Source organism: Periplaneta americana, chromosome 10 (assembly GCF_040183065.1).
Source record: "Periplaneta americana isolate PAMFEO1 chromosome 10, P.americana_PAMFEO1_priV1, whole genome shotgun sequence".
Lineage (NCBI taxonomy): Eukaryota > Metazoa > Arthropoda > Insecta > Blattodea > Blattidae > Periplaneta > Periplaneta americana.
In genome coordinates, this window is record NC_091126.1 from 15,895,653 (window position 1) to 15,911,540 (window position 15,888).

A 15,888-nucleotide genomic window follows, 5' to 3' on the forward strand; every position below is an offset into this window, starting at 1 on the left:
TTTGTCTGTGCCTATATATTTCATCTTTAAATTGCTCTTACGGAAGTATGTATCTTCATTTTAATTAATGCGAGATTTATCTTTGCTGTCCAGATGAAAGAGTATACCTTGCTGAAACTAGAAGCTGTGAAGCAGACGAAAGGATTTCGTGAGGAGCTCCGAAAAATTGAAAAGAAAAAGGATGGGCTGCAAGAGAATTTGGACAGACAATTACTTGAGGCAAAAGAAATAAGTTGTAAGCAAAACGGCGTTAAGATAATGATGGATGCTCTTAACAAACGATCAGAGGAAAATCACATTTGCATTAAGTAAGTTGACTATTTCGTGTTACATATACCCGTGTATCTCCGAACTTGTAGGCAAAGGCCCTGTTTTCATTTTTGTGCTCATTGTATACAATTTTCGTAGTTGCAAAATTAATTTTAGAATGTATTAACAGTAAACAGAACATTAACACAATTATACAGTAAATAAATTAAAATTAATTTCAAATGTGTAGATAAATGCGAAAATTCTGTAATTTTGCTAGCTATATTTACACAATAAGAACGGTAAAGAGAATCTCTTTCGTATTATGTTGATTTTCGTACAAGGGAACCATTGATGAGCGTATATCAAAACTTCCACTCAGCCTGTGCACATAGATCTTCACAGCAGATAGACAAGTATAAAACATTAGCTACTAACACTAACTGGAAAGGTAAAGATATGGACCTTACTTGGAATATTGCATTAAGGAACAACGGGGCGTGATTGGAGAGAATAATTTATTTACCATCCATGCATTAGACTTGTACCGCAACAGTGTCCTACCCTTCGTATCAATTTTTTAATTGTTGCCAATGTGATGAGGATATTCATTCTCTTATGGGAGCGGCAAGTGGAGACAAGTGTAAGAATAGCTTTTTTTACAGCATTTTTTTAACTTATCAGCACGTTAGTTTTGCAGCAAAGTGTCTCAAAGTGTCTATTATTGTAGGTAACCCAGCTTAATGACCTACCTGTATGTAAATGTTACACAATGCACACACGCAAGCACACATCTCTCTCTCTCTCTCTCTCTCTCGTTCTCTGTCTTTACATCTCGTTTCGTGTTCATGCAGAGGGTTGTCTTCTGATTAAGAGCTTATGAGACTATTGCATAGGAGTACTTGGGATAAGAGGGCGCGAAACGTATTAAGAAGAGAAAGATCATAACAAAAATAGAACTTGACAATTTTCGTTACATAAGCCATCACTACTAACAACAACATACTGCAATTCTGAAAATTTGTTGTTGAATGGCAGGTCATTATAGTAGAGATTATTTTTCTCTACTCAACAGATTTAAGATATATCGTGTAGAACAATTAGTTGGTCAATTTATGTTTAAAATACAAGTTTATAGGGATGGGTTGACTGTCTGGAGGGACAAAGGGAAATGGAGGGCAAGGAAGTGTCTATTATTGATTGTCCTAGGGATGATTTTCACCAAAAGACTGTTTTTATGTAGAAATGTTCCAAGCAGTTTGTACGGTAATGTTGCAGACATTTAGGGCTACTATGATTTACACAGATTTCTAACATCATTCACTGAGCATGCAATGCCGAAGTGAAGTCTAGTACCGTAATGAAAAACATTTTATTGTATTTAAGAATTATTAAAGATTAATCAGAAACAGCAAAGCTTCCAAAAAATTTTAAAACTGAATTTAGATGGATGTTGTGCAGTCGATGCACAATATATAATATGAATTTTCAGATATTATAGATTATGAGTTAATAATTGAAGTGTCGGCTGGAACAACGTTATAAGTTACATTTAGTAAAATTTACAGGAGCTGCAAGAATGTGTACACGTACAACGTTGTTCTTATAGGGTAGCAAACTTTTGAGTGGACAAATTTCATGTAGGCCTACTGCATTGATGGACAGTTGCAAGTCAAAGAGTATAGCAAGGTAACATGACATACAACATTATTACACGGAAACACGCCAAATGAAAATTTTGTAACTTACAACATTGTTCCAGCCGACGCTTCAATTGTTACCGTATCTTATTTCGATATTTTCCCTCTATCTTAGAAGTCACATTTATTAAATTATGTATACTTCAATTTATTTGATTCTCTTCACTTGCGATACTTGGTACTATATAATAGAAGATTGTGTAAAAATATATAATGAAATGTTTAAATTAAGTTTTGTGTTAATTCAAATGAAGGAAAGAGGAAGATATCCTACAGAAAAAGAAGGAATTTCAAGCTGAAATCAAGGCTAACACTGAGAAAATGGACAAGGTGAAACGAGATTTAGAAGCTGTAACGAAGAAATTAGAAGATATGAAAATTATAAATGAAGTTTACTTAAAGGAAATGCAGAAACAAGATATTGTCAAGAATTTGAAATATTTTTTGGGTGAAAACGTTGTAAGTACTTTTTAGTCACCAATATTGATTTATACAGGGTGGAAGTGAAATAACCCTGCAGATTTTTAGAGTAAATAGTTCATTGTATGTAACAAAAAACGGTAATACTATACTGATGGAAAGTTCATAGTTTTTCATAAAAAATGTTTTTTTCCCAAATGTTCAACACACTCTTATTCTGTAACTATTGCGAGTAGGATCGTAATTTTTTCCATATCGATAGAAAATCTAATAAAGAATCATTTAAGTTATACCTCCGGCATTTTTCAATAGCATACTAATTTCAACCCATTAAACAATGCGAGCAGATTGCAACATCGTAGCCAGAGAGTAGCTAACCTAATGAGATAGACCGAGTTCGTTGACCTCTTACATCTGTATTACTAGAAGAGAGAATAGTGAGTTAGCGGCAGTGTTGCCAGGCTGCTGAAATTTCCAACTTAATTTTCTAATTAACGGTAACCATTTAAACATGAAACGTAATATAGATTTTCTATTCATTTAAATGTACTGGTACCCTGTCGCAATCCCTTCAATCTGCAGGGCTATTTCACTTCCACCCTATATGTAAGAATGCTAGTTTCTCTACATAGTGGACATAGATATATACACATTTCAAAATTCTATTTTATGCACAACATTGCAATAAAGGAAACTTTTATCTGTTCAATTTGCCTTGATGATTTATCTTGTATTTTGAAACAAACATTTGGTTAAACGACAGGATTCGCATTGTCTTACAGAATTTTGTTTGATTTTCTTATGCCATTCTTAATGAAACGTTTTTTATTAGGTCTGTGATGCTTTTACTTTGTCATGTAATTCCTTTAAATTACTCTATTTTACTACTCAATTATTCTATTTCTCTATTTTACTGATACTCTGTAGCACTATAGTACTGTACTTTTGTTACGTGTAGACCAAATAATATTCACAAAATATTTTTGTGTTTCTTTTTTTTCATATACGTAATTTTCTTTTATAGAATAACTCTTCTCGGGTTCTCAAGTCAGGTGAGTTGGATAGTTGCTTCCAAGCTTTCGATGACTAGCTCTGCCATTTTTTTCAGGAATTGAATCAGTGTTACTGTTAATATTTCCAGTCAATATTACTGCACTCCTTGTTCAGTACCGACGCACAAGTTCAGTGGATCCTAATAAAAGGAAGACATGTTTATAATATTAGCACTAGCCACAAAATGCAGAGTTAAATGAAAGCGATAGGTTAAAGATTGGCTATAAAAGCGAAAGATGCATTTTCACATGAATTTGTTGCGGGGAAATACAGCTTACTGATGCAGAAGATTACAAAAATTATTTCCGAATAAGTGAGATCTACTTTAGACAAATTCAGTGAGGACCTATTTATCAGCTGAAGTGTGACGGGTTGTAACATTGCGACGTCTTGCAACCGGAAGGAGTTTTGAAGATTTAAAGTTTTCTGTTACCGCACCATTGTCTATTAGTTCAACAAGAAATTGTTGTGCCTCCTTTGATGTAGCTGAATTGGAGAAATGCTGAATGACAAATAACTTTATTAATAATGCAATACTTGTTTATTATTTGCAAACAAAAATTTCAGAATCAGGTTCATTCTCTCATATAGGGGATGAAAAGTGTTAGTAGATTGTCGTCATGTGCAGATAACTCAGTTAAATAATGTGTAGAGTTAAGTTCAGTTCTCGGGCTAGGTACCGGTATATGCACAGAAAGATAGGAGTTGAAAGCTGTGTTGTTAAGAGAAATAGAACTTCTGATTTCTTTAGAAATATAAGTGCATGAACACCCATGATGATGGTTTACATTCATCATCTATAACAATTCCTTAGCACAGAAAAAGATGGTGGGCAGTTTCAGAAAGTTCTTGGTTAAATTCGGCGAATCACAACATATTACCAGTGTCAACTTATCATTCTTCATGGCTGATAGCTTTATCATTACTACTTACTTATCTTACGATGTTTGGTGACGTATACACGTCCGTTGATGTGACATATTAATGAATTTTAAATACTGTTATAGTCACAATCATGCCATGGTATGAAAGAAAAATTTCACAACCTCGAGCGGGAATCGAACCTGCGACTTACTGTTCTCCAGTCAGGCGCTCTACCACTGAGCTATCGAGTTCGTCTCACGCCAAAGGCTTGGAATTATCCTTTCATACTGGCGACTCTGTTATAGAGTACTGTCCATAGCATCTGATCTAGTCAGCAGTACTCTATAACAGAGTCGCCAGTATGAAAGGATAATTCCAAGCCTTTGGCGTGAGACGAACTCGATAGCTCAGTGGTAGAGCGCCTGACCAGAGAACAGGAAGTCGCAGGTTCGATTCCCGCTCGAGGTTGTGAAATTTTTCTTTCATACCATGGCATGATTGTGACTATAATAGTATTTAAAATTCACTACTTACTTACTTACAAATGGCTTTTAAGGAACCCGGAGGTACATTGCAGCCCTCACATAAGCCCGCCATCGGTCCATATCCTGTGCAAGATTAATCCAGTCTCTATCATCATATATCGTTACTACACATATGAAAACTATCGCTTGGGCAGACCACATTAGACTAAGCCATATCTTAGAAAAAAATGTGAAACCAAAGACGAAGAATGAACAATTGGATAATTTGAGCCAATGGGTTGTAGTTCTTTGCTAAAATGTTTTAAATGTACATTACTTTATATATATTATACTGTTTAAAGTGCTTCTACGAAAAGCTTGAATATTAAAAGAATGTAGTGATTGTGATATACTTAGATGTATTAATTCCATATAAATGTCTTCTGCAGTTTGGGCGCTTATCGGATTTCTGTCGACCGGTACATCATGGTTACAAACTTGCCATCACTAAGGCACTCGGTAATAATGCGAATACTTTGATTGTTAAAAACAAGACAACTGCATTAGAAGTTGTCGAGTACTTTAAGACGAATCTCTTACCACCTGAGACCATTCTTACACTAGAGGACATGAAAGTACATCCCATGGAAGAGGAACTGAGGTTAGTTCACAGATGTTTGGCTTGGATTCATGTGCCATTTTATAAAGGATTAGCCTATACTTTGAAGTAGTAGAGTGCATGCAAAATATTTCACTAATTAACTTTATAACTTCTTTACTGTGTTAATATTAGAAAATTCCCTGTCTGTAAGCTTACCGTGCAGATACTCTACCTATACCTGTCTGTAAACTACTTTTATTTTTTAAGTAAAAATTAAAGTCATTTCATACATAACATGTTACCCTCTATGCCCTCTATTAGGAAAAGTTATTTGACATGGTGAATGTCTTGGAGATGAGAATTTTAAAAATACCTGTGATTTGAAATACAAATATAATGTTGTTATTTTAACCTTTAATCTGCCTGGTTCGACAATGTTTCAAGATTATAAGGTACCGGTACTATCATAATAGTGAATTTCTAGCAAAAATATTTTTTATACTTTTAAAATTTTCCACAAAAGTCTACGGTTTCTTCAGAAATATACAATTAAAAAATTGCAAATATTATTTACATTTTAAATCTATTTTTGTATGTATTATGAGTGTAAAATGATTTCCAAAAATGACAGCATCTCCTGCAGTCATCACTGATTTTAAGACATGTTTAGGGGAATGAAAAATTGGTCCAGAGGGAAATTCTTTCAGATATCAAGATATCACGACTTCTCGTCCTTAAAGATATATTAGAGTAAGTTAACAATTTATTTTAATGTTTATTTAGGGGCTTGAACGCAGAGGTGAAGTTACTTTCTGATGTGGTCGAATGTCCAGAACCTCTTGTTATGCCAGTGGTGCAAAGTGTTCTTTCAGATTGCCTTGTCTGTGAAGATTTAGATACGGCTATGCATGTTGCTTACACACTGGATGCACCGAAAACATACAATGTATGTATTTTTCTTCAATCCAGTTGAACCAATCATTGGAAGAGGGAAAATGTTCATGTACTCTTATTTTTAATGTTATCATTTTAATACATGAAAGATTATGATTAAACTCTTTCAAAACAGAGACATACTTGAATTATTTCAGGTTGTTACTTTAAATGGTACTTATTGCCATAAGAATGGTGTCGTGTCAAGTGGAGTTGTTAGTGAGCAAAGAAATGCAAGATGCTCGATGGAAGATATTTTCATAGTGAACAATAGAAAAGTAAGTAAAATATTGTCACTTTTTATACTGAACAACAATGTAAATTTTATTATTATCTCAACAATAACTCTTCACTCTCTACAATTTAATTTCACTCCCGTCAACAATGGGATTTGCTCTCCACACAGTAACACAGAGTTCGTTATTGCACTCCACAAACGACAATGACAATTTACTTGGACTATTACGAACAACAATGGACTGTTAATCTTAACTAATATTCACAAAGCACTATTTACAACACAGAACTGTCAGTTCTCAGTTCACAGCTCGTTTGTCTTGGCTAGTTCTTCTAGCTCAGTCACTCGCGTTCACAGAATCTCGAACCCCAGACCTTCAGAGACGATCCGCTGAACTTCGAACTCGGGTTCCCCAACTGTGGTCCACTGCACTCGAACTCCGGGCTTCAGGCTCCACAGTTATGGACACAACTCAAGTCGCGCTCTGGTCTCGAAGCTGGCTTCACTGCTACACAAGACTAACTCGCTTACTGTCCAAATCTGCCTGTAACACTGGCTTACTGACTGACTGAATGAACTGCTCAAGTTCACTCGCGTTTCTTCTTTTATAACTAAACCATAGTTACGAGAAATTTCTACGGGTGTTCAGAGATAGCTCTCTCGAATTATCTGGATATCTCCACTTCGACGGACTTCTGGACGATTCGGGAGGGTCCGTCCCCCCCTTCACTCCGCACGTAGCAGTTTGCTTCCCTCCTCACTCGGCAAGTAGCAGATGCGCGCGCAACCTCCCCTCGCCGCGTTGCCGTAATACACCCCCTCTGCCCTCTCAGCATGCAGATGCTCCCCGTACCAGCGTTTCGTCTGCCGCGCGCCCTGTCGGACACTCGTTCGAACTCCGGTGCAGCTGTCACAATATGATTGTCACAAAGTTGACACATAGTTTCTTATTCCACATTTGTGTTTCATAACATGTCATTCCATTATTATGATGAATATGACCCTACTGTTCACAGTTAATTTTCTTTTACTGTTATTTGAAAGACATACTCTAAATGCAATCGTTTAATATAAACTCAAAATAGATGAACTTTCGTTTCTGGATTGCATATAAAAAGACATTATTTACTTATAATTCCAAGAGCAAAATATTTGACTTAATTTATACATTGTACTGTTAAAGTACAGCGAGTCCCAGTGAACGTTCCCAGTGTTTCTGTCAGCTGACCAGAGGCAGGTCCACCTGCTGTCACTGCTGCTTGCATCCACGAACTCAAGTGCTTCGCCATATTAAAACTAACTTACGTATGGTACGTATGGTACCTACTGACTGGGCTGACCAGAGTAATGGCGGACAGTGAATAACCACGCGAGTGAGGCTCTTGACTAAACGGTGATTTTTAGCAGGTGAGTCTGTACACAGGCCAAATATTTTTAGCACAGTTTTATTTCTTTGTACTAAGCTTTTCATTTGTCTTTACATTTCATCAACATGTCTCCCCGTGGCCCAAAAATCGAGGAAATTGAATCTACCGTGCAACGAGTGGTGAAGGACGCGCTAAGGGACATGCTACAAGATGCGGGCATGGTACGAGTTCTCGCCGACACGATCAAGGACGCGGTGACGAGTGCAGTGGTGGTGGAACTCCAGAAAAATCTTGACTTCAACAAAGACTTAATTAGTGACTTCAAAAGTGCTCTGGAGCAAAAAGATCGTCGGATCGAGGAGCTAGAGTACAAACTGGACGATTTAGAACAATATCAGCGACGCCAGTGTCTGCGTTTTTGGTGTAGGTGAGAACAATGGTGAGGACACCGATGTGTTAGCGATTAGTGTGGCGGAGAAGGTAGGGGTGGACTTGAGTCTGGCCGACATTGATAGAAGTCATAGAGTTGGTAGGAGAGATGAGAATCGACCCAGACCAATAATTGTGAAATTCGCTAGTTACAGGAAGAGAAGTGAGGTCTTCCGAAACAAAAGAAAATTAAAAAATTCTGGTTGGACAATTCGGGAAGACTTGACGAAAACTCGCCACAACATCTTACGCGAAGCGATTACCAAATTTGGACAAACCAACGTGTGGACTCAAGACGGCGTCATCATTGTAAAAAGCGGCGACACGAAAAGAAGGATCACCCGTATGGCTGAGATACATAATTAGTAAGTCAAGGCAACTCCTCATATGTTGTTTGTTATATTAAGAAAGTAATAGTTTAATAATTTAATACTAATTATTTAATTATTGTAGTAATACTATATTTAGTTGCATTACATTACCTCAGTAAATTTAGTCTATTTTTAGTTAGGTTGGCACTATTGCCTATATCGTCCCGCTTTCTGTGGCATGCCCTCAGGCTGATGGCTCGTCTAGCCTCCCCGACCCTCCTCACCGTCGACAACCTGTTCCCACAACTCTATCCACTTGTCTGTCATCCTCCCCAACCCCTCTATTGTCTACCTCTCAGCTGTTAAAGCAGTCTTTCTCACCTGACCCCAAATCTTTGAAAATAGCACATTTAAACTGTCAAAGCATTACTCCTCACTTCCAGGAATTCTCTTCTATTTTCACTAATATAGATGTCCAATGTATTCTTGTTAGCGAGACGTGGCTAAAACCCTCGTTGTCTTCCTCACTCGTTCACTTAAACGGCTATACGTTATGTAGAAATGACAGATTATGCAAACGAGGGGGTGGAGTTTGCGCATATATTAGGAATGATCTGCACCCTAAAATTATTCTAAAATCACAAGGCGATGCATTACGACCCGAATATTTGTTCGTAGAAATACAAGCAAGTCTTCATAAATGTCTCTTAGCAGTTATTTATAAGCCTCCCAAAGCTGGACATTTATCCGATTTAGAAAGCCCGTTAGCCGATCTTTTACCGCAATATGAACATATCTTACTTATGGGGGATTTCAATATTAATCTTCTGGCTGTCAGATCAAATGGGACTAATCAACTGCGTAATTTGTTCGAAACTTTCAATCTAACAATTCTTCCACTCAATCCTACCCACCACACACCTACTTCTGATACTTTAATTGACCTAATCATTACGAATAATTCTGATAGAATTCTAACCTCAGGACAGTTACCAGTTCCGGGAATATCTGGTCATGATCTTATTTTTGCCGAGTACTCTCTTCAGTGCCCAAAAAATGCAGCTAAGGTAATTACTTACAGAGATCTAAAAGGCATTGACAACGACCAACTAATTTCTGACGCCCTACAAATGCCATGGCATACTATTTTTAATTTAATTACAGTTGACGAAAAAGTTGCCACCTTTAATGACATGGTAATACAATTATTCGACAAACATGCACCTTTAAAGAAGAGACGTGTCACTCACCGACCTGCCCCATGGCTGAATGACAGTATTCGTAATCTTATGACGTCACGTGACGCTGCTTTCCGGAAGTACAGACACAACAAATCTGCCGAAAACTTTAACAACTACAAAAAACTTAGAAACAAAACCACACAAAGCATTAGGAATGCTAAACGCCGTCACGCCCTGAGTCTCGTCGACCCGTCCATTCCCCCTCGGTGTCTTTGGAATAACTTACGTGATATGGGAGTAGGGAAGAAAGCATCAGAAGCTGAAGTTATAAACATACCGCTTGATAAACTCAATGAATACTTTACCTCACCTCCCACTATACGACCTGAAAAACAGTCAAAACGAAATACAATTAATACTCTCCTAGCTAATCCTCCACTTTCTCGCGAAAAATTTTTCTTCTCGCACATTACTGATTCTGAAGTAAGAAGGGCTCTTAAAAGCATTAAATCTAAAGCACAAGGCACTGATAACATAAGCATAGTCTTTATCAATAAGTTAGTCGATGTCGTGCTTCCCGTAATAACTCATATTTTCAATTCTTCAATTATCACGTCTGTTTATCCGCAACTCTGGAAAACAGCCTTGGTACGCCCACTTCCTAAAGTAAATTCACCTACTTCTGCAAAAGACTATAGGCCAATCTCCATTCTTCCCGTTTTATCTAAAGCTCTGGAACGCATCATTCATAAGCAGTTGTCAGACTACCTAATAGAATTTAATCTTTTAGACCCTTTACAATCAGGATTCAGAAATGGCCATAGCACTTCTACTGCTTTGTTGAATGTTACTGAGGACATACGCGCAGCCATGGATAAACGACAGGCTACTGTACTAGTTTTATTGGACTATAGCAAAGCCTTTGATTCTGTTGACTTCGATCTACTATTAACTAAACTACAAACGCTACACCTTTCTGATAGTGCTATCACCTGGATGTACTCCTACCTTACTGGCCGCCAGCAGCGTGTCATATCTAATAATCATTTCTCTTCCTGGCGTACTGTAGATACAGGAGTTCCTCAGGGATCAGTATTAGGCCCCTTGCTCTTCTCTATTTATATAAATGGAATTTCCAACTCATTTAAGCACTGCAGATATCAAATATATGCAGACGACGTTCAATTGTATATTTCAGCCCGTCCCGACGCACTAAACGATAGCATTAATAGTCTGAATGAAGATCTTGATTCCATCTCTTCCTGGTCTCAACAATTTGGGCTTAACCTAAACGCATGTAAATCACAGGCTATTCTGTTCGCGAACCGTAGATTAATTCCTGAAGTCAACGACCTGAATATTCCGCCTGTGAAACTGAATAAAACAATCATCCCGTTTAGCTCTACCGTCAAAAATCTCGGAGTACATTTCGAATCTAATCTCAATTGGGATACGCATATTAAATATACATGTAAGAAGGCATTCTCTATTCTCCATTCACTAAAAAGATTGTATCATTATCCATCTAAATTAAAACAGACGCTGGTACAGACACTCATTCTACCTCACTTCGATTATTGCGACGTTTTGTTCAGTGATCTCAGGATTGATTCCGCTCAGAAACTACAGCGTGTTCATAACGCGTGCGTCCGCTTCATTTGTAATGTTCGATACTATGATCATATCTCACCTTCTTTCAAGAAGTTATCATGGCTTAGGTTACATGAGAGGAGAAATCTGCACTCACTTTCTCTCTTATATCGAATTATGCACTCTTCATCCCCCTATTATTTATTCGCTCGATTTCATACTCTCTCTCGCTATCATAATATTAATACTCGATCACAACGCGATAACACGCTAGAAATTCCACTTCACGCATCGTCTCTGTATTCCTCATCCTTCACTGTTGCTACCTCTCGTCACTGGAACTCTCTGCCGCCTGAAGTCAAGGGCTGCCGAACATTGAATTCTTTCAAATCAAAGTTAGAAAATTATCTTATGACGAGTTGCCAAACTAACTTACTATTATGACAAGAGTTGTATTGCATGTTTCCACGTTTTCACATTTTTTTTATGTTCTAATGAATTCAACTTATTTTATATTTTTGTTTTCATATTTTCCGATAATGTTATATCTCTAATGTGATAAGTTGAGCTATATATAATCTTAATTTTCCTTATTGTGTTTATTTAGAAATATTGTATTCACTGTATACTTTGTACTGCACTATTTTATTACTATTATTATTATTATTATTATCATCATCATTATTACTATTCTTATTTTATTATTATTATTATTATTATTATTATTATTATGAATAATTGTCTTTTTTTTTGTATGCCTCATTTATTTTGACCTGCTGTTCACATATTATTATGCTTTTTTCTTTTTTTCTGTATGTTATATATTATGTCGGATTTCTTCTTATTTGTTGTTTATTTTTTATTATTATTATTATCTTATTCAATTTTGTGTGTAAAATTGTAGTGTAATTTGTAAATTTGTAGTGTTTTTGTAACGCAGTCTTTACTCCTGGTTGAGTGTTAGAGAAGGCCGTATGGCCTTAACTCTGCCAGGTTAAATAAATCATTATTATTATTATTATTATTATTATTACTATGTTATATTAATAAAATTCGGCACTCAGCCGTCTCCCATTGAGTTTGCAGATGCAAACAGGGCCAGTAGTGGGGGGGGGGGGACCTGTTGCTGTTGGCTGACAGAAACACCAGGAACCTTTGCTCGGACTCACTGCAGATATATGTATGGTAATTAATTTTATACATATGTAAATAAAATAACTGCATATTGCAATCATTTCCGATAGTATTTTTCTGTTCTGCAAATCGGTATTTGAATTAATGTGAATGTCAACAAATATTTGATCTTCCTAGAGTGGTTCACTCAAGCATAATGGATGTGCTTATGACAAGGGATGCTAATATTTCTGCGAGGATATTGGTTTGGCCTATAATGCTAACTTTGGGGGCTTTTGGGAGCTTGACAAAAATGTGACTGGAAACGTAGAAATAATTCTTCGTATAAGAATTGGTTTCTCTGAATTATAGTTGTCTGGTGGTCACACAGCCTGCCTCATTTCAGTTAACTATTCATCTTGTACGGTAAACAAAATTGAAGAAGAAGAAGAACCAATTTTGATAATTCAGTACATACTGGTATTTTGCGTCTTTTATGCAAATTGAATAGGCCTACATAGTAATTTTTAATAGATAATCCATTTTGAATCTTGCATACACTACTTTTAACACTTGAATATAAGTAATTGATTAACTAGTGGACTTACTCGTGTTAATTATATAAGTCTGTGTGGCTTACAGCTGTTTCGGTGCTTCATCACACCATCCTCAGAGCCTATTAGATCTCGGCGTCATCTTGAACTTCTCCGCCTGTGTTAAATGCGGACATGGAAATCCTACACATACAACCCAAGAACCAAAAACTCAACACACTAGAACAATACGAAATGTACAAACACACTAAAACACACCCCGATCAAATTCTCAACACACAGATCAATTTCAGTACACACACACTATTTGACTCCACTCTTCAACACCTTTCAACAATCAAACACACCCACATAACAGGCAGAGAAGTTCGAGTTGACGCCGAGATCTAGTAGGCTCTGAGGATGGTGTGATGAAGTACCGAAACAGCTGTAAGCCGCACAGACTTACATAATTAACACGAGTAAGTCCGCTAGTTAATCAATTACTAATTTTTAATAGAACTCTTTATCTTTCCTGTGCATCATTCCCAGATAAACTGACACGTAAATACTGAATATGAACAAAATCCGTCAAATGGAAGAAATTGCAGACACAGAGATAGAAGGCATAATCTAAACTGCTTTCTCGGTTATCAGGGAGTAGAAACATTTAAAAACATACCCGAAAACGCGTCCTTGCAATGGAAACTGGGAAGTGCCTATATGAACTCCAAGCCTGTTGGCCACTTGTCTGACTCTGATTTTCGCCATTCCAGATGAAAAAACGTAAGAGAATTTTGAAGGAAAAGCCGAAAATGGACGTAACCTAATAGCTACGACATGATGGGAAAGCGTCCACACCTGTGGAGTAATGGTCAGTGCGTCTGGCCGCGAAACCAGGTGGCCCGGGTTCGAATCCCGGTCGGGGCAAGTTACCTGGTTGAGGTTTTTTCCGGGGTTTTCCCTCAACCCAATATGAGCAAATGCTGGGTAACTTTCGGTGCTGGACCCCGGACTCATTTCACCGGCATTATCACCTTCATATCATTCAGACGCTAAATAACCTAGATGTTGATACAGCGTTGTAAAATAACCCAATAGAATAAAAAAAAAATAAAAAATGATGGGAAAGCGAGGCATGACAGAACAACAACAGGGCAGATGTTAAAAGCTTGGAGTTTGTATTCCCGGGAAAATCTCGAGTTAGATTTTCGTTGCAGTATCACCTTCACCTTCACCTTATGAAAGTAAAAATGTGGCACGAGGTTGATGCATTTATTCTCATTGTATGTTTTTTGAGTTTTACAACGCTTCAGTTTCTGATCATGATATTAACAAATTATCCTTTACAGTTTATTTCCATCAATCATTATTGAAATGACATGTTTATGAAACAATTCAATAGGCCTATGCACCCAAATAACGAGACGCACTTTTTTAATGGGTTGCACACAAAAAGCGTTAAATTATCATAATTCCAAAAATAGACTTGTGGCAAAAATTAATATATATCATGATTCAAGTAGATAACATAATAATTGTACTCATAATTTCTAACATTATTTTTCTATTTACGAAAATAATCATTTATTTTTTTAAATAATGGTGGGCACTTGACAGATCGTTATTAACCCACATAAAACCAGCTGTGTAGACCAATTTACCAACAGAATCATTACCAGGGTGCACCACATGAGACTGATCTATGCTGCACCTGCATTGAGATGAGATGATGGGGATGGAAATTTGTTGCGATGACACAGAAGAACTGGAGCTCCCTGGAGAAAACCCCTGAGCTTGTCCAACACAAGTTATAAATAATTAGGTGTAAACCGGGATCAAATCCAGGGTACAGGATCATGAATCCAACGTTCTAGCCACTGGAACTCCGTGACAGATCGTCATTTAAAAGTTATATCACTGTTAAAATATATTTATTACATCTTATTTCAGTGGTCCACTCACGGGTAAAAAAAATTTCTCTAGAATAGATGCTAATCCATGAATAAGACTCATCACTTCTCTTCATATCTGGCCTGATGTGATCTGCGGAATTTTAGGAATTAGAATATTAACAAAGGAAAGTGGAAATTATTCTGCATATGATAATTTTTCTTAAGCATAGTGGTGTAGGAACAAACTCACCGACTCATATTTATTTTTTTCATTTTACGTAATAAATAAACTGAAAACTCATCACATCCAATTACGAGTAAATTACCACTTCGTGTTTTTGATGTAGAATGAAGCCTATTCATTTTAGTTTTGTACTAAAATCTTGGTTAAACTGATTCACATATATTGGGTATAAAAATATTTATCAATAATTTAGACAAACATTCTGACAGAGATAGACGGCCTGCCAGAAACTTCTCTTTGGTATTAGGAGTAATGTAATACATGTATTTCTGGAAAAATCCTAAAATGGATTTTTACAGCATTACAACAATTATTATTATTATTATTATTATTATTATTATTATTATTATTATTTTACACTCTTGCTCTTAATATATTTTAATTTTTCAGACAGAACTACGTAAAAATTTACAAGATTTGGAGAAATCATCCACAATAATACCTAGTTTAGAACAGCATTCAGATGAGATACAACACCTTGAGTTGCGAGTGAGAAATGCAAAAGAAGATCAAAAGAAAACTGTGAGTTGATGGAAGTGAGAGTAATACCTAGCCCTGATTAAATATGAACAAGAACTGAAGTTGCATGTATTTCTTTCTTATCTAAGAAATGAATATAATATATTCGTTATTACATGCATGTTCTCCACTAAGTAAAGAATAAATAATTTTTTGTTTTTAAGAATCTTTCGCTCCATGTTCA

At 36.4% G+C, this 15,888-nt stretch overlaps 2 protein-coding genes across 3 annotated transcripts in view; one reads left to right on the forward strand and one right to left on the reverse strand.

Moving 5' to 3' along the window:
* The window catches only part of LOC138707456 (DEP domain-containing protein 1A-like), a 141,808-nt gene that overhangs the window by 51,424 nt on the left and 74,496 nt on the right, over positions 1 to 15,888 (reverse strand). The gene's annotated exons all lie outside the window — the stretch shown is intronic.
* LOC138707454 (structural maintenance of chromosomes protein 1A-like) overlaps positions 1 to 15,888 on the forward strand; it is a 57,670-nt gene that overhangs the window by 16,130 nt on the left and 25,652 nt on the right. For both annotated transcript variants that reach the window (XM_069836927.1, XM_069836928.1), the window contains exons 8-13: positions 94 to 308; positions 2,204 to 2,408; positions 5,200 to 5,411; positions 6,135 to 6,297; positions 6,443 to 6,562; positions 15,576 to 15,707. In XM_069836927.1, the coding sequence (XP_069693028.1) occupies positions 94 to 308; positions 2,204 to 2,408; positions 5,200 to 5,411; positions 6,135 to 6,297; positions 6,443 to 6,562; positions 15,576 to 15,707 (1,047 nt within the window). The remainder of the gene's footprint in view (positions 1 to 93; positions 309 to 2,203; positions 2,409 to 5,199; positions 5,412 to 6,134; positions 6,298 to 6,442; positions 6,563 to 15,575; positions 15,708 to 15,888) is intronic.